The following is a 20,982-nucleotide window of genomic DNA, read 5'->3' as shown; positions in this document are numbered from 1 at the left end:
GCCTTGGGCACTTCCAGGGATGGGGCAATAATTTGTACAATAATTTGCACCCCGAGTTCTGTTAACAGACAAAATAACCCTGATTTTTGTTGTTGTTGTTTTTATTTTATTTTACAACACACAAACACGTCATCGTACAACAGTAAAAACAAACAAACAAGCGCCAACAAAACCCCAAAACATTACAAACACCTCGGGAGAGCGAACGTTCCCCTGTGTCTCTGGCCAGCCCTCAGGTTTGTCTGCGGGCCGTGGGCTGGCTGGGGAGGGCTGGCGGTCACTGGGCGGGCACGGCCAGGCGGGGCAGCGGCGGCGGGGCCTTCTGGCTGCGCTCGGCCGACATGTGCTCCAGGCGCTCCGTGTAGAACCCGTTGAAGTCCAGCCTGAGGGACAAAACACACCCGAGGCGGGGCAGGCGTGAGCAGGAGCCTCTCCCAGGACACCCCCAGCGAGCTCTGGCCCGGCATGGGACGTCTGTGCTGTGCCACGGGTGTTGGTGGCACCTTTTCCTACTCGTGCCTTGATAGCAGGCCTTTGACAGGCCTTTCACAATGCCGCCTTTCACAGGGAAATCTACCAGGAACATGTCCCAAATACATTGCGGAGGACCAAATGGTCACAGCTCTTCTCCAGCCCACACAGAGGCATCCTGTGTGCACAAGGGTTCCTCAGTGTCCGCAGTCCCCAGCACTCCTTCAGCCCAGAGTTCACCAGCACTGAACTCTGGTACTGACTCCCACATGAAATCCTCACAGAACCACAGAACACTGGCGTATCCATCCCCACCACCTGCTGGCTAACATCAGGATGCTTCCCCGTGGATCCACAATTCACCAACACGAGCAACTGGTCGGAAGATGCCCAGCCACAAGCACAAGTGATACCTGGAAAAGCCTCTCCGAAGCAGGCAGCACCAGGGATACCACAATCCCACCTCCCCGGTAATCCAAAATGGTGCCACCCAGCCCCAGGCCGGCTGCGACCTTCCCGTGGCAGATCCCAAAGCAGCCCTGGCTCGTGCACTCGTGTGCCCTGGCTCACTGAGCAGCCAACGCGAGCCCGTGAATCACACCAAAGTTACTCTCTCCCTTTCTCAAATTAGGCTGCTCCAGTACCAACTGAATGGGCACAATATTTGAGTTTCATGTTGCTTAACAACCTCACACAAATGGCAACAAATTGTTCCTTGACATTTTTTGGTGCCTGCAGAAAACAGAGCCTCGACAGATGGAATTTATCTGTTGCTCTCTCCTGGTTGAAAAGCTTTACATTGCTTTCGTCCTCTAGGAGTTGTACCAGGGAAACCTGACACTGAGCTGAGAGTGTTGACCAAGTTTTGATTCAAACACAAGGCCAGGACTCGTTGCTTTGAGGACTTGTTCCATTTCTAAAGCTGCTTCTTTCCCAGCTCAGTGACTTGCAGATTTTGCTTGGCTTCCCTTTCAGCCGCCTTTAGTTTTAAGTGATCTGTGATAACCATTTCTTCACAATTTGTGTGGTGCTTCCTCAGCATGTGCTTATATGGCAGTTTCTTGCTTTGTGGCTGGATTCAGTGGGGGTTGCATCACTTCACACGTCCTGGTGACCTACTCTGAGCTCAGTTTCCTCCAGGCTGGTAAAGGAAGGATGCCTGATAACCACACTGATGTATAAGATTACTAACGATGTGGACTTAACTAACCCTTCTGACAAAACCCTCCCTGCTGTACTTCTGCTTTTCACTCCTGGGATGTGAAGGAGTGACTGGAGAGTTCCTGCAGTTGCCAACCCTCTGTCAGCACTCCCAAGGGAATGGCTGGAGCTGGGCCAGGGCAGGCTCAGGCTGGAGATGAGGGAAAGGTGCTTCCCCAGAGGGTGCTGGGCACTGCCCAGGCTCCCCAGGGAATGGTCCCGGCCCCGAGGCTGCCAGAGCTCCAGGAGCATTTGGACAGCACTGCCAGGGATGCCCAGGCTGGGGTTGCTGGGGTGTCTGGGCAGGGCCAGGGCCAGGGGCTGGGTGATCCCTGTGGGACCCTTCCAGCTCAGCACATTCTCTGATTCTATTCTATGACACACCTGAGCAGGACTTGGGCACACCAGACATCTGTCACCTGTGAGCTCTGAAGGAAACCCTCTGGATCTCCATCTCCTATTGTTTGGTGCCACAAATAAAACGGCTGTGCTTCAGTTACTCAGTACTACAAAATGAATAAACCAGGATCAAATAAATGATGAGCAAGTACCACAATGTGAATAAAAGGGCCATTTTGCTATTTATCTGATGTGTTGATGATTCCTGTTGTTATAAAAAGGCTATAAATTGGAAGAAAAGAGTGATATGTCTTATAAACTCTTCCTTATAAACTCTCTCTGTCAAATATGTTATTTCAGATGGCAACTGCCTCCACTCTGCTTCTCGGGTTCCTGTTGCCATAGAGCCCAGGCCTTGAGCCAACTGAATGGGAGCTAAATGTCACCTCTGGGCATTCACCGTGGGGCTCCCACCCTTTAAATCACCCCCGAGCAGCCTATGGGATTGGACAGGCAGGTCCCACGGGCTGTTAACATCCAGGGCTTCTGCTAAGGAAATGGGAACATCTGGGTTGACAGGAAAGGTCCAGCAATGTCTTGGTGAAGGACTCAAGTGGTACCAGAGTCCAAACTAGGGGGGGGGACTTGATAGTGATGACAGTCCAGGTGGCATAAGGACTAGGGCATGGAAATAAGGGAGGGCAAAGGACCCGGGCCCTTCTCTGAGCCTGTGGCTGCAGCTGAGGTCACTGTCCTCAGCATGAGCCATGGACAGAAGCACTGCATCATCACACTTCTCCTTTCCCCTGAGGCAGGAAGTGCTGGTTGCAAAACCCAACCTCTCTATATTTGGAAGAGCCAGCTGCAGAGGTCTCACAGCTCAGGAGTCACCTGCTGGCCCCAGCTGACGCCCCAGTGTGGGCTGTGACATTGATGGACAGCTCCTGGCCGTGGCACCGTGGGCAGGACGCATGGCCAGGCTGTGGCTGCAGCACCAGCTTGTCCTGCTGTCCTGGCACGTGTGAGACCTTCACACCATGACAAGAGCAGGTAGTTTGGTCTTCAGCACTGTGTTGGCCATGCCCTGTGTGCCCTGGGATCATGGAGTGAGCTGCCATCAAGGTCTCCTGGATGGAGCACCATGAACAAGCCCCTCCATCAGAACTGGTACTGGAGGTGGTAAAAATGTAAGTGCTGGGTAAAGAAAGCAGAGCTGGAGCACTGAGGAGCAGTAAATGCTCCTGCCTGAGGGACTCAACTGCTTGTGGCCCCACTCCCTGAACCTATCCTGAGTCTGGATGCTCCTGTGACACCCAGGAGTGGTGGCAGCCAGGGAAGAGCGAGAGCTTAATCCTGCCAGCCTTTTCCTACAGATGGATCCTGCCTGGGATGCCCAGGCAGATGAAGGGTGGCATAAAATGTTGAGAAGCCACATCAGCCTTTCCTAAAAGGTTCTGTAGAGACTTGGCTGTCCTGGTTAGTCCTGAAAGGAACAGCAATCAGTTGTACAGCTGGGGCCTTCACTCACAGCCATAAAACCAGGTTTTTGGAGAATTTTCAAGATGAGGAAGAGACCTCTGACTCTGGTCACTTCAGAGATGGAGCAAACTGGAGTTCTTAGGGCTGTGGAGAAGGGCTCCTCACCTACATTCCCATTTCAGGGACTCAGGGGCTGTGCAAACATGTGGCAGTAGCTGCACGAGAAGTTCCCAGAAGAAAAGGACAGCTGGAAGCGCAGTCTCCAGTGGGAATACCTCACCTAACAGAGTTTGCAAAGCACCAGGAGTCCTGACAGCCCTGTCAGATGCTGTCAGAAAAGGCACCAGGAGGGGACAACAAACTCCTTAAGAAACATTTGTGAAACATTTCCCCTCTCTCTGCTTTCAGGTGTAGCACATCTCAACAGAGCTGGGAGGGTTATCAGCCAGCCATAAAAGATATCCAGTACAGATGGACAGGGAACAGAACTTCCAGGGGTTATTTTTACTGAAAAAGCAACACAGAGGATATAAACCCAGCAGCAAAACTTCCATCTCCTCTCTCTCTCTCTCTCTCTCCCTCTCTCTCTCCCTCCTATCCTGTGCACCTGACTTCTACATGTTTCTGAAGGAATTTTGATTTCCAATCTCTCTCTCTCTCCCCAATCCTGTGCACCTTTTACATGTTTCTGAAGGAATTTTGATTTCCAAGAAGCTGCTTATTTAAATAAATCCAATATGGGAACTTAAAATAGACACTTCATGATCAAACCTTTGCGTGATTTTCTCATCTTGGAATGAGAAAACCGTATTTGGAAATGGGTTTATTCACTGTCTCCACAGTGAGACAATCCCCAGGAAGACTCACGCTACATTGACAATATTAATGGACAAATGTCACATAATTCAAAGGAATGTGTTCTGGGGTTTTTCTAAAGCCATGGGCTGTCTAATGACAGAATGGTCTGGGAGGGGACCTCAAGGCCCACCTCAGTCCAACCCCGTGCCATAGGCAGGGACACCTTCCACTATCCCAGGCTGCTGAGAGCTCCTAAAAACACACATTTCTCAGTGATCATCAGCAGTTCCTGAGCTGAATCTGGGACCCATGGGAGGGGCAGTAACAGCCAGAAAAGGCCTGGCTCACCTGTAGATGATGTTGAGCATGCTGTGCTCGCAGTCATTGGTGCTGTACACGCTCAGTTTGTCCAGCAGGTCCAGCAGATGTGTGGAGAAATTGCTGTCAAACTTGTTGATGGTGGCTTCAAAGCCAGATGTGAGGTGCAGGCTGTCAGCATGCTCTGCTAAAAGCTGCCAAGACAAAGGCAGAGTGGCCCCATGTGTTTGCTGATCTGCACTTGCCGAGGGGCTGCAAGTATTCCCCCCATTCCCTAAGCTGCCCAGAAATACTGCCACAAAACTTCCCAGTTGCCCAGCCTCTGAAATCCATCTTTCAAAGTCTTTAGTAGTTAAAAGCCCTGCTGTGCCCAGCCTGGGAGAAGCCCAGAGTAGATCCCGGCTGAGTTATCCACAAATACGTGCTGCCACTGCTCATTTTCAAGCAGGAGGAAAAGGCAGAAGACGTGTGTTGCCTAAGACAGGCTGTGACCTCTGGAGCACTGTGACTGCAGTGGTGATGCAGCTGTGTGCCAGAGGGGCTTCCAGAGGGACAGGAGGATCTGCTAACCACGGAGCAAATCCCACGTGCATCTAGACAGAGAAACACGGACAAGACAGATCCCCCAGGTATGAAAGCCATGGGCTACAAAGAGCCAGAGCCCTGGGAATGGGAAAGTGCTGGCGTTGCAGAAAGCCTGGATGTGGCTCTGCACAGCTGAACACACAAGTGGAAACTCAAAACCCAGTGCAGGTGCTGCTGTGGGAGATAGGGTCTTCAAAGCAGACTTTGAGAACTCCAGCAGCGCTCCACATTGCCCACAATTCCACAAAGTCCGTGCTTTTGGGGCCAGAGTGGCTCCAGAAACCAGGAAGGGCTATCTACAAGTGGCCACCCTGGCCAGAGTGCCAGCCAGGCCCAGCTGTCCCCCCGTGTCCCACCTTGTTGGTCAGCTTCTTCTTGGCAGCCTCCTCAGCACGCTCCTGGTCCGTGGGCGGGCCCAGCATGGTGCCATGCTCCAGGGTGAGCCTCTCCATCTCACTGTCCAGCTTCATGCTCTGTGTGAACCTCTGGCAGGGGCACAGCGTTGGGGACACGGTCACAGCCTGTTCTTGCCATCATGGCAAAGCACGAGACCCCGTTCTGCCCACCCCACCTCCCAGGACAGCTAACTCTGAGACTGAATTCACTGTGTTGATACACAGATCTCCCTAAACCCACTGGAAAGTGGCTTTTATAAAAGCTGTGGGCTCCCTGATGCTGCCTGGAATGTGCCCATCACCTCACCCTCAAGAGAGTGTCTCTACAGAGCACTACAACTTCAAGAGAGGGAATTTGGTCCACATGAACCTGATCTCAACAGGGAAAAAGGAGGATTTTGCGGAGTAAGAAGCCATAGAAACCATTTGGGAGAGGGTGTGCGCAGTCAAGCCCTAAAGCTGCTGACAGAGGGGACAAAGGCTCATCCATGTGGGGCTGGCAAAGGGGCTGGCAGTGGCATGGGGAGGCTGCACACACCTGCATGCAGTTGGTGAACATGACACACACAGACATCAGCTTGGAGAAGATCTTGAGCAGCTCCGGGTTGGTGAGCATGCAGTCCTTGAGGCAGTTGTCCAGGAAGCTCGTGTGGTGGCTCAGGACATCGTCAATGTTGGATGCCTGTGACAATGACAAACCAAACCAGGGCAGCTGTGCTGCTCCACCCCAAAGCTCCATCCCAGCCCCCTGCCTCTGACAGGGACCCCTCAGAGCAAGAAACTCCTCATGTACCTCCCAGAAACATCCTGAGATGGAGACTGCATCTGCATTACTGCCTTCAACTGCCCCCCACAGGCTTCAAACCTGACATCACCTCCTCACAAATCGTGCTCGCTTTAATCACCCAAACCCTCCCCTAGAAAGGATGGAGTTCTCTGCTTCATGAATTTGCATTTCCTTTGTTTTCAAATCTGCTTGTCATGGCCACTCCCACCTTCACAAGCTCAGTAAAGTCAGCGAAAACAAGAAAAGAGAAAAAACAAATCAAAGAATCTTAAATGTCAATAAACTTATCATCAAAACATACAGTTGTTCAGAAATATGCTTTAGGAGCCAATAAGGAACTGGGACATTAGGAGCCAATAAGGAACTGGGACATGCAGTGTTGCAAAGATTCTGTAAGGATTTTTTGTTCATCTCTGCTACTTCAAGAGGCTGTTCCAGTCTTGAGTTTTAAATGACAGATTCAAACTCCCTCTCGCTCTGTACACTTACAGGATGTGCTAAAGCTCGGAACCCAAGTCAAGCCTAGGAAAGAACCACAGGACTAAAACTGCCACGGCATCCACACTGCTCCAGCAGGACCTGTGCAGGAAACCCCTCCCATATCCCCTCAAGCTACTGCAGAACAGGGATAAATGCAGCTTTCTAATGCCATGAGGATGATGATGAAGTTGTGTTGATGAAGACAATGATATTGTGAAGATGAAGATCCCAGTTATAATTTTAGGAAGAGAGCACCTTATCTTCAAGTGAAAATGCACAAGAGAGAAGTGTGACAAATCAAATGCACCATAAGGCACTATATGAAACCAGCGAGGATCATCCTTTTCCCTACTAAAATACAAATGAAAGGGAAAAACAGGGACAGGATAACTTCAACAACTGCCTCCATGCAAGTAAAGTAAACTGAGCGTTATATTTTGCAAACCTAAATTTGCAACAGAATTAAGAAGTAAGTACAACTCCCAGATTATCCAGGAGCTTGACATATGAACTCTTCTCATTCAGAAGATCTTGCCAAGAACATGCAGAGATGTTCACAATGCCAGACCTGCTCCCTCCTGTGAATTCTCCAGGAAAAAGGATGACAGGGCATCAAAAAATGTTGGTTAGCTGACCCCAAAACAAGTCCTCAGGGCACAGTAAGAACTAAGGTACGATCAGCTGACACTGAAGATCCACAAGGGTCATCAGACAGCTGCCAAGAGCTGATTGCAGGGGTGTTGGGCTGTTTGGTACCTCAGATGAATGTTTTTCAGGGTGTAAGAGGAAAAAGATGTGCAACCCAGAACTGTCTGATAGCAGGGTGACTACCAGAGGGAATAACAGTAATAATAGTAATAATAATAATAATAATAATAGTAATATGAAGGAAGGCCATGTTTTACACCAAACATTCCCAGCATGTCAGTCCTTGGCAGTTGCATGGAAGGAAGAGCACAGACTCCACTTCTAAGAGCACTGTAAGTCAGCCAAGGATTCAGATGGAGATGCCTGGACTGGTTTGTGGCCTTTGCACTCTGCATCCACCTTCCTTTTCCACAGCTCTCTTTCTCCTGTGCACAGGAATGTCGAGCAGAACCTGCCTTTACGTAACAGGGTGTGAGCTGGGCAGAGACAGGGGGATGCAGCACAGGAAAGGGATGTAGGGCTAATCAAGCAGAAAGCTGATGCAGAACAGCAGCACTCTGCAACGTGGCAGAAACAGCAGCTCCCGGATATTTAAATGCCTCCAACAAAATCAACAGACACCTGCAGCCACTGGAAATGGGTAGTTTTTTCCCCTATATTACATTTGCTAAGACTTCCATTCCAACTTCACTCACCAACTTCAGGTTCTTCTCCAGAATGTGCCATGTTGGCTCCATCACTTCAAACATCATATAATACTGGATATTCTGCACAAAATTCAGCATCCGCTGCCGCAGTGTGAAAGCACCAGCAAACCTAGGGGAGAAATCACACCCACACAGCTCAGAGCTAGCAAATGCCACGGAGAACTATCACCAGGCTTGCACAGCCAAGCAGAGCTAAATATTTCTGTCCTAGCAAATTCCTTGCTGCAGTGTGAGAGGGATTGGAAAGTCACTGCAAACCATCTCTGATTATTTTCCATTGCTTTCCCTCCATTTGTAGAGTCAGAGTATTGAACCTGTCATAGACTTTAAATATTTGCTTATATAAAATGAAAATTTTTATATTAAACACTAAAGCAACTTTACAAGCAAACCTAAAATGTTACAAATTGACCTCCCTGAGCCTGTAAGACATTTTTAAGGATCTTTTCCACCTCAGTATTGTCTGAGCCATGTCATGAGGTATCTGATTAGCAAGGAGGAGACACAAAACTGAAAGAAAAAAAAAAAAAGGCTGTACCACTTAGCTGAATGCAGGGAGAACTGCTTGGCTGTCTTATTGCTGATCCAAACGTTGCACAGCTGCCTTTCCACGTGCTTGCAGTAGAACATGTGTCTGAAAAGCATCTGGTACCTTGTCAGTGCTTTCCTGGAAAGAAAGGAGAAGCCCATCCAGATGAAGGCCTGTTCTGATTGACAGACTAAGCTGTGAAGGCTGAGGCTGCTCAGAGGTAAAGACACTTTACACAATATGTTCCCCACGCCTTCAGACGCGCGCAGATCTGCGCTGAACCAAAGCAGGAGAGTCACATTTGCAACCATCCCAAAGAATTCCTCTCCAAGGAGACCCTCCTCCGTACTTCCTGCCAGTGGGTGCATCACCAGCCCCCTTAATTCCCTCGAGCTCTGTGCAGGGGTCACTCACACAGGGGCTGGAGGTCAAAGCCTGTGGTCTTGTACCCACTGCACTAAGGCTGTGATGGTCACCCAAGAATTCACCAGGATTTTAGAATTTGCCCAAGAATTTACCAAGATTTTCCAAAAAAGGGGAGAAAAAGCTGTCACCAAGCTACAGGCAGCATTACCCCACCAGCAATGCACTGCCACAAGCAGATGGGGCTGCTTATTTATAGCTCTGGGACTGGATTCAGGTCTGTGCTCAGACACTTCGGCGTAGGTGTCTGCAGAGCTCCAGTCGATACAGTTCAGGAAACCTTACCAAATCCTATTTTCACTTCCATAGCTACCAGCAGAGCTAACACGCTCTGTTGGGAAGGAAGAGACAAAATTCCCAAAGCGTCGCGTCATTAGGAAAGTCTCACCAATTTAACGGAGTTTTTAGAAGGGAAATTAAGGGAGGAATTAATTGCTGGCATTTAGCAATTTGAAATCTGCCCCTCTGTTCATGGAGTGCTGCTTGCCCCATTTGCTTGTGGCTCACAGCAGTGTTTCTCCAGGGAAACAAGAGGCAAATGCCTGCAGAAAAATGAACCATTCAGTCCCTCACAACGCAGTTAAACGCAAAATAGCCTGTTAGAGTAGCAACAGCCCGTGTCCTTTGAGTCTGCAACCTCAGCAAGTGCATTTTTTTCTGCTCTCCAGGTTTGAGGAATGTTTGATTTTTGCATGGAAAACCTCTTGTGAGAGTACCTGCCTGTTTTTCCTTCAGTGGATTGACGCCTCACCTGTTGATGATGAGGGACAGAGGCCACTTCACAATGTAGTCGAAGGAAAAGGCCTCCAGGCCGCTGAGGGTGAGCTCTGTGGGGTCTGCACTGATGATGGCCTTCTCCTGCTTTGTTTCTATGGCCAATACTCTCAGGAGCTGCGTGATGAGGTCATGGGGCATCAAGTCGATCTGTGAAGGAAGAGCAGGAAAAAAATGAACCCACAGGATACCCACAGCTACTGTGGAACAACAGGCAAGGTGCCCATGGTCAGAGTCAGCCTCCAGTCATCAGAGCAACCTAGGAAGCAGCATGTTCTCTCAGGCACACAGATCTTCCCAAACCATGGCAGGCCTTCTGCTCAAAGTCAATTATCTTCTGCTTCCACCCATTCTCACCTTTAAATCATCCTTGAAAGGATCAGTGTTGGCTGTGCTCATTCTCAGGGCTAATTCCAGCAGAGCCTCCAGCCTCGTTGTTACGATGTCATCTACAGGCTTCTTAAGTTCCTCCTCCGTCAGATCCATGAAGTGAACAAAAAAGTCCCCTTGATCCATCAGGAAATAGTGTTTTATAGACCTGCCCAAGAAAACGAAGGGACAATTGATTACTTTCCTTAAAGCCCAGGTTAATCCATATCAAAACCTGAAGGAATAAAGGCAATCAATTCAACGAGCCTGTGGGGCTTGATCACAAAATGTTTCTCCTCCTGGAGAGCACACAGCCATAAATAACCAGTTTGGACTAGTCTTTTATGGATGTCTCCTCCTCCCTACCCCCTCAGTCAGGACGCTTCCGTGCAGTCAGATCAGGGCTGCTGCTGTTCTTTTTTTTGCCTAGAAAAATGCAAAAAAAAAAAAAACCCTTAGGTGTGTGGGGTGCAGGCTCCTGCTGCTGTCCTGAACAACTCCCAGATCACCTCCAGCCGAGGGGCAGCAGCCAGTTCTGAGCAGAATCCTGGACTCCTCTCACTGAACAAACATCTGTGCTAATTTTTGTAAGTCCAGCAGACTTCTGCTGCAACAGGATACATAAACCTTGATCTTCACCTGGCACCAGGGAGAGCTACCTGCGGAGGGAACAGAGCTTGGAAGGAGCCCGAGGTGAGCCTGAGGATTCCCCAACTGCCTGCCCAGAGATCACACGTGGTAACTGCAGGCTTTGGAGCAAAAAGAGGAGCAGCACAGCCCTAACACAGTGTGGCTGCAGACCTCTGATCTGACTGGGCTAGACAAAGCCCTGACCTAGTTTTAGCAACAGCCTTCCAAGGAAGTTGGACCAGAGACCCCCAGACATCTTTCCCACTCAACATTTCTATCATTTTAGACTTCCCCCCGCCTTCAGGGAAAAAACCCCAAATCTTATTTTTTAGGTCAACCTTTCTAAATGGAAATAGAGAGAACACCTTGGTAATATCCCAAGAGAACAGAGCTAACTTCAAAAATGTATGTTCCTTAGCAGAACCAATCTATTTATCATGCATTAAGTAAAATAAATCAAACCTTAGGTGAGCCACCAGCTCTTTCTCCTCCATCAGGAAGTCCAGAAGAACTTTGCTGGCATAGTTATATGCTTTTTCTATTTGTTCCACATAGGCTCTCTCTTTTAAAGTGTAGATGACCTCTTTGGCCACAGGGCAGGTGACATCTCGCCCACATTCCCGCACAACATTTAAGTATTTCCCTGAAAATAAAAAGAATGATCCATATTCATACCTGCTGTACAGCCAACAGGGAAACTTCCACACCACTCCCTTCAAGTGGAAGGCATGCTGAGAAATGTTTACACTACGTTGTGCTGAAAGCTGGAAAGGATTGAGGCACCTTTCAAAAGATGATACAGAATTTTAAATTAGGCACCCGGTATCACATTTAAGGAGATTCAGGAATAGTTTTGTTTCCCAGTGGTGACAAAACATCTCTGCGGGTGGCCTGAAGCACTGCAGATCTGCTCCACACGTCACTTTTGGAGGGTTTTGTACAAGGATGAGAGGTTGAACGATTCATTTAACCCCCCAAATTAACACTCAGATGGTCAAACCTCAGCTGCCCAGCTCCATCCAGCCAGAAAACCTACCCACAGAACAGCAGTGAGACAGACAGCTCCCCTTGCTGCTCCTTCCCATGTGTTACTGAATTTGTGGGATTTGGGGTTTTTTTCACATCTGACTCTCCTGTTGCTCCCGATTCAGCAGGACAACCCCGTAAAGTGGCAAGGCACGGTGACATCTCCTTTCTCTTTGCACAAGGGATGGCAGTGCTTGTCTCAAAGTTCCTCTCACACCAGAAGCACCCACCTGTGCTTAGGATTTTGTCAGCCATTTTCTGCAGGAAGGAGGGAATCTGTTGCTGAACAACAGTGTATCTCTGGTCCCAGTACTTGTCATTATAGTCCTCCTGAATCTTCTCCTTCTGCAGCTCGTGCTCCTCCACCATGAACTCACTGAACAGTTAAAGCAGATGTTATGGGGCAGGGAGTGGTACAATGAGCATTACTTTTTTTGACCTGCAAACTGGTAATGTGATCTATCAGACAGAAGGTCTCATGAGGACACATCCAAGCAAGAACTGAAATTAGTCTGTATGTGAAGCAAGAGGAGAAGCACTATGCAGTGTCTCTGGTGATCTGCAATGAGGAACGCAGTTTTGCAGGGTTCATAAACCAAGGCTAAACATTATCTGTTTGTCAGTGCAGGGGTGAGGAAACTGGCCTTTGTCCACCTTCCCACCAGCACAAAGGCATTGATTTCAGATATTTTATCTTCAGCTTTGTCCCTGCCTTAGGATGCTGAAAATGTGGGAAATAGAAATGCTGCATAAACTATCAAATACAGCAGAATGCTTCAAATGACTCTACAAAAGCCAAAACACTTCTGGGAGGGCTGTTTCAGGCCCCCAGGCAATGCAGACTTGACAGAACAGATCAGTATTTCTGAAGTTTTGCAATTCATTTTCATTGCTTAACTGTTCTTTACCTGTATGGATCATTAATGATGCCTCTATAGATCCACTTTTCCAGGATTTCAAAGTAAGGCACGCTGGCTGCCTTGGTTAAATACAGGCACAGCTCCTGGGCCTGGCTGTCCCCCGTGTAATTGAAAGTCTTGTCATGGAGCAAGCTCAGGGTTGATCCTCCCATGCACTCACCCTTATCCACAGAAGTAGCTGGAATTTAAAATTACCGATATAAGAGACTTACATCCTCAAAAGTCCTGAAACAAAACCCCAAAGGGTCCCCAGACTGGACCTGGCCCCCTGGGCAACCTGCTGTAGCTGTAAGCAAGGGGCTGGACTAGGAACTTCCAGGGATTCCTTCTGATTATACATCCACACAGAGCTGGAGAGGAGTTTGGGAAGGAGCTGAGGAGAGGCAGCACTGGTGGATACAACTGATGGGAAGGGCAAGGGCTGTGAGGGCAAAGGGCACAGAGGTGCCTCCTGACAGCTCCAGAGGCACATCCAGCCCTAGAGACTGAACGCTCTTCTCCAGAAGCAGTGCAGTGCCCTCACAAGTACAATTCCCCTGGGGCTTTCTTCTTCAATAAAACAGAAAATCAAAATGAAGAACGCCCTGCCTGGCTGGCTACCCTGCACAGTTCTCACAAGCTGTCAAAATGTAACGACTGTGTTTTGGAAATTTACCCAGGGAAGCCAGAATCTCCAGGGTCCTCATTGTGGGCTGGATGTAAAACCACAGTTTCTGCAGGGACAGGAGTCCCTGCCTCTGAAGATGCTCCAGCTGGGTAATTAATATCATGTATTCCTTGATTAGAGTCCGCATGGCAGCAGCCAGAGCATGATTTACCTGTCCATACTCGAAGGAAGACTTCTCCTCTATAAACCTGTAAAAAGCAAAATGGAAACTCTTTCAGGCAAGGCAACTTGTCTAATTTACAGGAACTTCTGCCTTCAGGACACTGTGCAGGCACACCAGTAGGTCCCTGGAAAGCACACCGGTCCCTCTCCCTGTTTCCCATCCCACATTTCCTAGTAGGGAAAGCTGTGGGACAATGTTTCCTCTCCAACTGCAAAGGAACTAAAATCATTAGCAAAACCACCGTGTAGAAAGTGAGAGCCAGCACACAAAGGTTCTCTCAGTCCTGGATGCCCAGAGGGGAACAAAAAGCAGGAAGCATGGAGAAATTCACAGCAGAGTGGGAAGAGAGGGCAGAACAGGCAGATATATCCTAACTGCGTTTTACCTGAAGTTACCAAGGCCAAGACTGGAAAAAACAAAGGTGTGTGAATGTAAAAGTGAACTGGCGGCACAGAGGAAAAACCCAGCAAAGGAAACATAGCTAAAACTGACCCAAATAAATTGTCACTCCTTTTATAGCCCCACAGTTTGAATTAAGCACAGAAGTTAACACCTGCACATTGGCAGGTTCTCTCTTCTCACAGCAGAGCCTCCTCCCCTGACCAAAGCCAGCTCGGTACCTGGTGACAGCAGAGTAACTTGCTGCCACAGGAAGAATCCTGGTCACCAGCTCCTTGATGGACAAGTCCAGGTTTGGATCGAGTGAAAAGGCTCGGTTCTGCCTGCCCACGAGGGACTGTGCTGTGATGTACCTTCCATCCACACCGATGAGAACGTACAGCAAGTCCTCCACAATCACGGACTCCTGCGAGGCCAACGGCAAAGTGCCTGTTTCCAGAGAGGAGACAGAAAAAGGCCACAATGTGCCATCATCCACCTGTTTCAGTCTCCTACCTCGCTGTCCTGGAGAACAGAACCCTTTGCTCATTTACACCCGAATCCAGCACACAGGAGCAGACATCCAACACTTGCGGCCAAGAGAACATCAGCCACAGCCCCTGCTGCTGATCCTTCCACCCAAAAGGGCCCAGCTAGTTCCAACAACTTCCCCAACCTCCTCGCCACCAACATATTCAAATACCCAGAAAACAGCTCAAATACAGTCACAAAGAAAAAAAGTGCCAAGAGCCAAGTTTTGCTGAGTGGGAACACCTGAACAGCATTTCTGAACGAGAACAAAACACTACAAATAAATGCAATTTTCCCTATGTTTCACATACCTATTGGTACTGTTGTGTCAGTGCTTAGACTGGTGCCAATTAAGAAATCCCCAATAAGTGCAGGTCTCTCATACACCCAGGATGGGAATACTGGAATGGGCTGGCCAGAATTCTTCTTATTCTGCTTATCCCGGAGGATTTTCCGTGTAAGCTCAAGAGGCTGTTGGAAAAAGCGAGAGAGGGAAAGAAAGGAAAAAAATAGGAGACTTTCAGAAGTCCAAGAAATGTTTAATTTCAAGGAGAAATTGACTGCAAACCCATCGATGGACTTGAGAACAGAAATTAGAATAGCTGGTACTTCAGCAGCATGGTGTGGGGTTTAATTTCCCTCTACCACCTAGTCTGTTTGCCCCACTGCTGCAAAAAATGCATCTTTTTTTAATACATTTGGCCTTTTTACGTGAGGGTACATCAAATAATGCCTTTCTGCATCCCTCCACACTGGCCTGGATGCTGGGGCACATGCAGGGGAGCAGAAGGGGGACATGCACAACCACCAGGCAGTGGTTGCTGGTTTGGAGAGAGCACCACATGAAAGCAGCAAACTCCTTCCAGAAGCACAAACATCCTATTCCAGGGGCACTGAACGCCTCTGAACTCAATGCCAAATGCAACCCAGACAAATCCACCCACAGAGAGCTGGAGAACGATGGAGAATTTTGCTCTGAGTGGGAGTTGGCGAAGGAAGCGAGCTCTTGAAGACTGAAAGACTTTCCACCCCCAGCTCTGACACTAAAATAAATGGAGTGCAAGATCAGTCATCAGCTGGGGAGGCTTGTGAGATGCACAACCTACATGAACATTTGGAGCCCCAAGTGCACAAACACAGGGCTGATGAAGGCCATTTCTGAAACTCCACAGATGTGTGTGTGCGAAAAGGGATATGCACAGGCTCATTTTACTTTCTTATTTACATCATGTGTGGGTGATCTGCTAAAAGGACCTCGATTTCCTCTGCTCCCCCACCAGAACTGGGACTCTCAGATGGAGAAATAGGAAGCATCAAGCAAGCTGCCAGCAATTCAAAGGATGGCCAAACCCCACACCAAACTGCAAACCTCAGCTGGCTGTATGAACATGTTCTGCTTGGGAGAAGGGCAGCCAGGAGAAGGGCACCCACCAGTAGGTCTTCCCAAATGGCAGGGAGGAAAAATTTCTTCACTGAGAGAGTGGTTAAGCACTGGAACGAGCTTCCCAGGGAAATGGTGGTGTTACCACGTCTGGAAGTGTTCCAAACATGAGCAGAAATGGCAGCTGGGGACATGGTTTAGTGGGCATGGTGATACTCAGTTTAAGGCTGGACTTGAGGACTCTCTGATTTTATTCGATGACAAGAGGCAGGGCACTTCTGTTGCAGTTCAACCAGCTCTAGTGTGACTTTGTTAACTGGCAGAGATCAAAAAAGTCAACATTTTGGCTACAAAGGACACATTGACCTGAAAGGGAACACGGAACTTTCCCCACCTCGATGAATCCTGGACCAAAGCTGGTCCAAGCAGTAACTCCAGTCACTGAATGATCTCTCTGACAGTGCCAAGCGATCCCAGGGCAGATGGCACAGCACTTGGGGCACGGGTGACAAAGCATGTGTCTCAGGGGCACGAATCACCTTCCCTCTGCAACTCGAAATTTAGGTCACTGTCATTACAGGCTTCAGCAACGGCCTGGAGAAAACTCCCAGGGCTGAAAACACGGCCCTCAGGTGGCACCTGAACAGCCCTGGCACAGGGTGGCACTTTGCCACTGTCATGCTGATGAACCTGCACCTGACATCTTGAGCAGTGGCAGCGCCAACATCCCTCGAGGGAGAGGAAGGGCTGGTCTCTGAGGCCCATGAACACCTCCAACTCCACTTGTGATCCTCACAGACAGAAGATCTGTGTCAGAGGCTGAGCAGAGCTAACACTTCCCAGGAATGCCTTCCTGTCCCAGCCCTTACTGACTCAACAGCCCCAAGCCCCAGCCCATGAAGCCCTCTTAACACAGTTCCACCTCTTGAAGTCTGAAGAAAGTACAAATGGAGCAGCAGGAAAGCACAAATCTTGGCTTGTGATGCCATTTCAAACCCTCTGGCTGTGAATTGCACATCCCAGAGAGTGGCACTTCCAGGTCTTTCCTCTTTTAGCAAGTTCACACATAAATCCTGGTAAGAAGATCAGTTATCTCACTGGAAATTCATCTTCCCATCATGATCTAAATCACCCACTTGACTCAGATCATCTGTGAAGGATCTGGATGAGTCAGGCCCAGTGTCTGTGCAGTATTTCAGTGTATGTGGGACAAGGCTGGTCTCAGCACTGCTGACAGGGTGAGGGGGTTGGACCCTTTGTTTAGGATTTGAGCTCTCCATCATCACATTCACGTAGGGCCCTTCAAGCCCAGAGACCCGTGAGGTGTCCCAAAGCATGGGACATGGGAGATCCACCCCTCTTGCCATCAAGGGCCTCAAGTGAACTGAGGTTTGTCCCCTGTTAGATTTTGCTGACCAGGCATCAGAAGGCACTGTGGACCCCTGAGCATCTTTTCCTCTTTCCCCTCTGTCCAAAGAACTCTCTTTACACTGCTGCCCCTTGTCTTCTGCAGCCAAAATGTCCTTATCTTGACCCATGAGTTTTCCACCACATTTTTCCCCGCCCTGTCCTGTTTGCCAGGCCAAGCCACCACAGTACTGTGTTTTTACACAAATAATTACAGGCAACAGAATTGGAGGTTAAAGTAGTAAATTGCCCTTTTGCACTCTGACCTCACAACCTACTGCTGCTAATGAAATGCTGAACTGCTTTCTAAGCCTGCGTCTCCAGCTGGTTTTCCTTTTCCTTTCTGTCTTTGGGATTGCTTTGCAGGATGTATTTCAGGAGCTGAAATAGCTGAGTAGGGGGAATGGCTGTGTTCACTTGACGAAGGATGAGGTGAGGGGCTGCAGCCCATTATCCAGGAGCAGAGCTCCCAGGAAGGATGGGGACACATCACAAGGCTGCTGAGCTCCTGGGCAAGCACTGCCACAGGCAGACAAGGAAATGTCAGCACAGCATAAAGCTGAAAGGGGAAATTAAATTCCATTAGCCCCCAGCAGTTAGAGCTGTCAAGGCCTAAACTTGACTCAACCTCAGAATCACAGAATGGTTTGGTTTGGAAGGGATTTTGAGCTCATCTCATTCCACCCCTGCCGTGGACAGGGACACCTCCCACTGTGCCAGGCTGCTCCAAGCCCCAGTGTCCAGCCTGGCCTTGGACACTGCCAGGGATCCAGGGGCAGCCTCAGCTGCTCTGGGCACCCTGTGCCAGGGCCTCACAGGGAAGAACTTAACTGTGAATTTAACCTTAGAATAACCTCAAAGAATTTAACCTTAACTGACTGGAATAGAAAAAGGGCACTTTTTCTAAGAACAGCACCCAGATTTAATATAATCTGACTAACAAAAAGGGAAGATTTTGTGCCCAGAGCTTGGGAAGGGCTTTGTACCTGCTGTGCACTGGAGTTGGCCGTGACACTGCCCAGCTGCTTGCGCAGCTCCTCCAGCTCCTGCAGAGACATCTTGGAAGTGGATGTGGGGATGGAAAAATTCGTGCTGCTGCTGGTGGTTGCATTTGCAGCGAGTTCTGCCCTTTCTTTAGCATTTTGTTGCAGGTAGTGGAGGGTCTGTACATAGACAAAAAAAAGAAGAGATTTTGTGAATGCTGGGCAGCACAATCTAAAGAAAAAAAACACATGACCATGCCTTGGTTGTGCTGAATCTAACCACACATCTCTCTGTCCCAGTTTTCCGTGCCTTAGTGAATCACATCAAGAGGAGCATAACTCTCAGTGGGGTTTTAATAACCCAGTAAAAGCTACATCTGTTGATTATTCTACAGATTTCACTGAACTTTACCATCAGCTCTGCTTGAAACCATTGCACTGTTGCTACTCTTCAACATGCAGTTCTAAACGAGGAACCAACCTCTTTGTCTTCGGTGAGTTTGGACAGCAGATAAACTAAAGAATCCAGATGTCTGGTGTTTTTAGACTTCAGCTCATCGTACTTCTTTAAAAAATCTTCAGGAGTTCGAGAAAACTCTGCTATTTTCACCTGTAAAACACCACATTAATATTACATGGAGTTAAAATTAAATGGAATTGGAGCAAGCATGCAGCTCAGGCTACAAAGATGTGAAGTTCAGACAGAGTTAGAAACTTCCTAGCACTGACTCTAAGTGGATTGCTTTTAAAAATGAAAATAAAAAGCACTTTTATGGCCAAAACAGTATGTCTGGTCATGAGTGCCAGGCTTTAATTCCTAGTATTTGGGTGGTATTCAGAAGAAAAGTCAGGTGCTACTCATGGAATTGCATTTTATACAATTTTCATTTCATCATGGAATCACAGAATGGTTTGGGTGGGAAGCGACCTTCGAGGTGATCTTGTTCCGCCCCCTGCCGTGGGTAGGGACACCTTCCACCATCCCAGGTGGCTCTAAGCCCCGTCCAGCCTGGTCTTGGACACTGCCAGGGATCCAGGGGCAGCCACAGCTGCTCTGGGCACCCTGCCCACCCTCCCAGGGAAGGATTCCTTCCTGATATCCCACAAAATAACCTCCTGCTTTGAACTTGCCCCCACCCCAGTCCTAACAGTCCTCTTCTCCCACCAACACTCAGGGATCCCACCTTTTCCGTCCCAGACCGCCCACCCCACGCCCAGCACCGCGATTCCAGATCAGATCACCCCTTCCTTTTCCCTTCTTTTTTACTCCACCGACGCCAACAGGACGGGCAGTCATTCCCAGAGCAGCCGGGGAACAAACCTTGGCGCTGTGTGCAGAGACGGTGGTGGTGACGTAGGGCGTGCGGTTCTTCTGCAGCAGCTCGATGTAGACCTCGGCGCCCTCCCCGCCGTGCACCCGCAGCAGGCTCAGCAGCTCGTTCACGTCGTGGTGGATGCGGAACTCGCTCATGCTCCCAGCTCGGGCCACCAGCCCTGGGGACACGGCAACGAGGGGTTATCCTGCTGCTCCGAGGGAGGACATCCCCGCCAGGGAGATTTCTCCACCTTGGAAAGAACGCAGGAAGCACTGGTTTGTGTCCTGACAGGCTGACCTTGCTGCTGCTGCTTCTGAAGTCACTGGAAAGCAGTTTTTCCCAAGTTTAGGGGTCTTCCTATTCCACTGCCCACTTTGCTAACTTCACTCCGATCCTGCAGAGTGTTTAAATAATAACTTTAATACTGACACAGAACCCTGGGATGAGCTCAGCTGGTCAGAGCCTGGTGCTAAAAACAGCCAGGTTGTGGGGTCAATCCCGGAACGGGCCATTCACTTAAGAGTTGGACTCGATGCTCCCCGTGGGTCCCTTCCAACCCAGAATAGTCAGTGATTCTGTAAATCAGAAGTAAGACCCCGAATCAGGAATCGTGGAAGCAAAAAAGGAGTTTAATGTGACACCCTGCACAGATTGTATCAAGCAGACACAATCCAGATCCACGTATCAAGCACACGGACACACTTTTGTTTTGCCAAGAGCATGGATCCCTGCAAGCCTTGGTCCAGCTCTCCACTCAAAACTTACTGGTATTAGGACAGGCTCTGCATGGCTTAGTCCAGTCCAAGCTTAAATATCTTTAAAGGCCCAGGTTCCCCAAGCACTTGGGGCCCTGATCCTACTGGGATTTCCCGTGGGCTGCTAAAGTGCCTGGGGGTCAGGGGTGTAGGGACTGAGGAGAAGCTGCGGGAGCTGGGCTGGCTCAGCTGGACAGCCCGTCCCGTGGGCGCGGGGGGATCCCCATCCCCGGGCACGGCCCGACGGGCCCGGGCACGGCCCCCGGGCACCGGCGACGGCTCCCTCGGAGCGACCCGCGGGGCCGGGCAGCTCCTCAGCCGCGCCCTGCTCCGCGCCGTCCCGTCCTATCCCGTCCCTCTCCGCACTGTCCCGTCCTGTCCCGCTTTATTCCGTCCCTTCTCGCTTCAGCACGTCCCGCTCCATTTCCCATCCCATCCCATCCCATCCCTACCTGCCCGCCCGGAAGTACCAGTGCCGCCGCCGCCGCCGCCGGCGGGAAGCGCGTCCTGCGCATGCGCACCA

The 20,982-nt window shown here is 49.5% G+C and overlaps 1 protein-coding gene across 4 annotated transcripts; it reads right to left on the bottom strand.

Moving 5' to 3' along the window:
- Nucleotides 1-100: 100 nt before the first annotated feature.
- On the bottom strand, nt 101-20,953 carry TUBGCP2 (tubulin gamma complex component 2). Of its 4 annotated transcripts, XM_069018873.1 has the most exons (19): nt 20,470-20,797; nt 20,002-20,098; nt 19,710-19,882; nt 18,870-18,998; nt 18,392-18,568; nt 14,929-15,088; nt 14,329-14,536; nt 13,534-13,733; nt 12,867-13,056; nt 12,189-12,334; nt 11,395-11,575; nt 10,291-10,471; nt 9,911-10,083; nt 8,746-8,874; nt 8,196-8,316; nt 6,124-6,267; nt 5,547-5,675; nt 4,636-4,799; nt 101-383 (listed from the first exon to the last, which is right to left on the bottom strand). In XM_069018873.1, the coding sequence occupies exons 3-19, from the start codon at nt 19,857-19,859 to the stop codon at nt 278-280; spliced, it is 2,688 nt and encodes an 895-aa protein (XP_068874974.1). In that variant the 5' UTR covers nt 19,860-19,882; nt 20,002-20,098; nt 20,470-20,797; the 3' UTR covers nt 101-277. The 4 variants fall into 4 exon arrangements, with proteins under 4 accessions (XP_068874974.1, XP_068874972.1, XP_068874975.1 ...); XM_069018871.1 differs by lacking the exons at nt 20,002-20,098; nt 20,470-20,797 and adding an exon at nt 20,912-20,953 and having other exon boundaries at nt 19,710-19,954; XM_069018874.1 differs by lacking the exons at nt 20,002-20,098; nt 20,470-20,797 and adding an exon at nt 20,912-20,936.
- Nucleotides 20,954-20,982: the final 29 nt, after the last annotated feature.

Source organism: Aphelocoma coerulescens, chromosome 6 (assembly GCF_041296385.1).
Source record: "Aphelocoma coerulescens isolate FSJ_1873_10779 chromosome 6, UR_Acoe_1.0, whole genome shotgun sequence".
Taxonomy (NCBI): Eukaryota; Metazoa; Chordata; class Aves; order Passeriformes; family Corvidae; genus Aphelocoma; species Aphelocoma coerulescens.
This window is presented reverse-complemented; position numbering and strand designations above follow the sequence as displayed.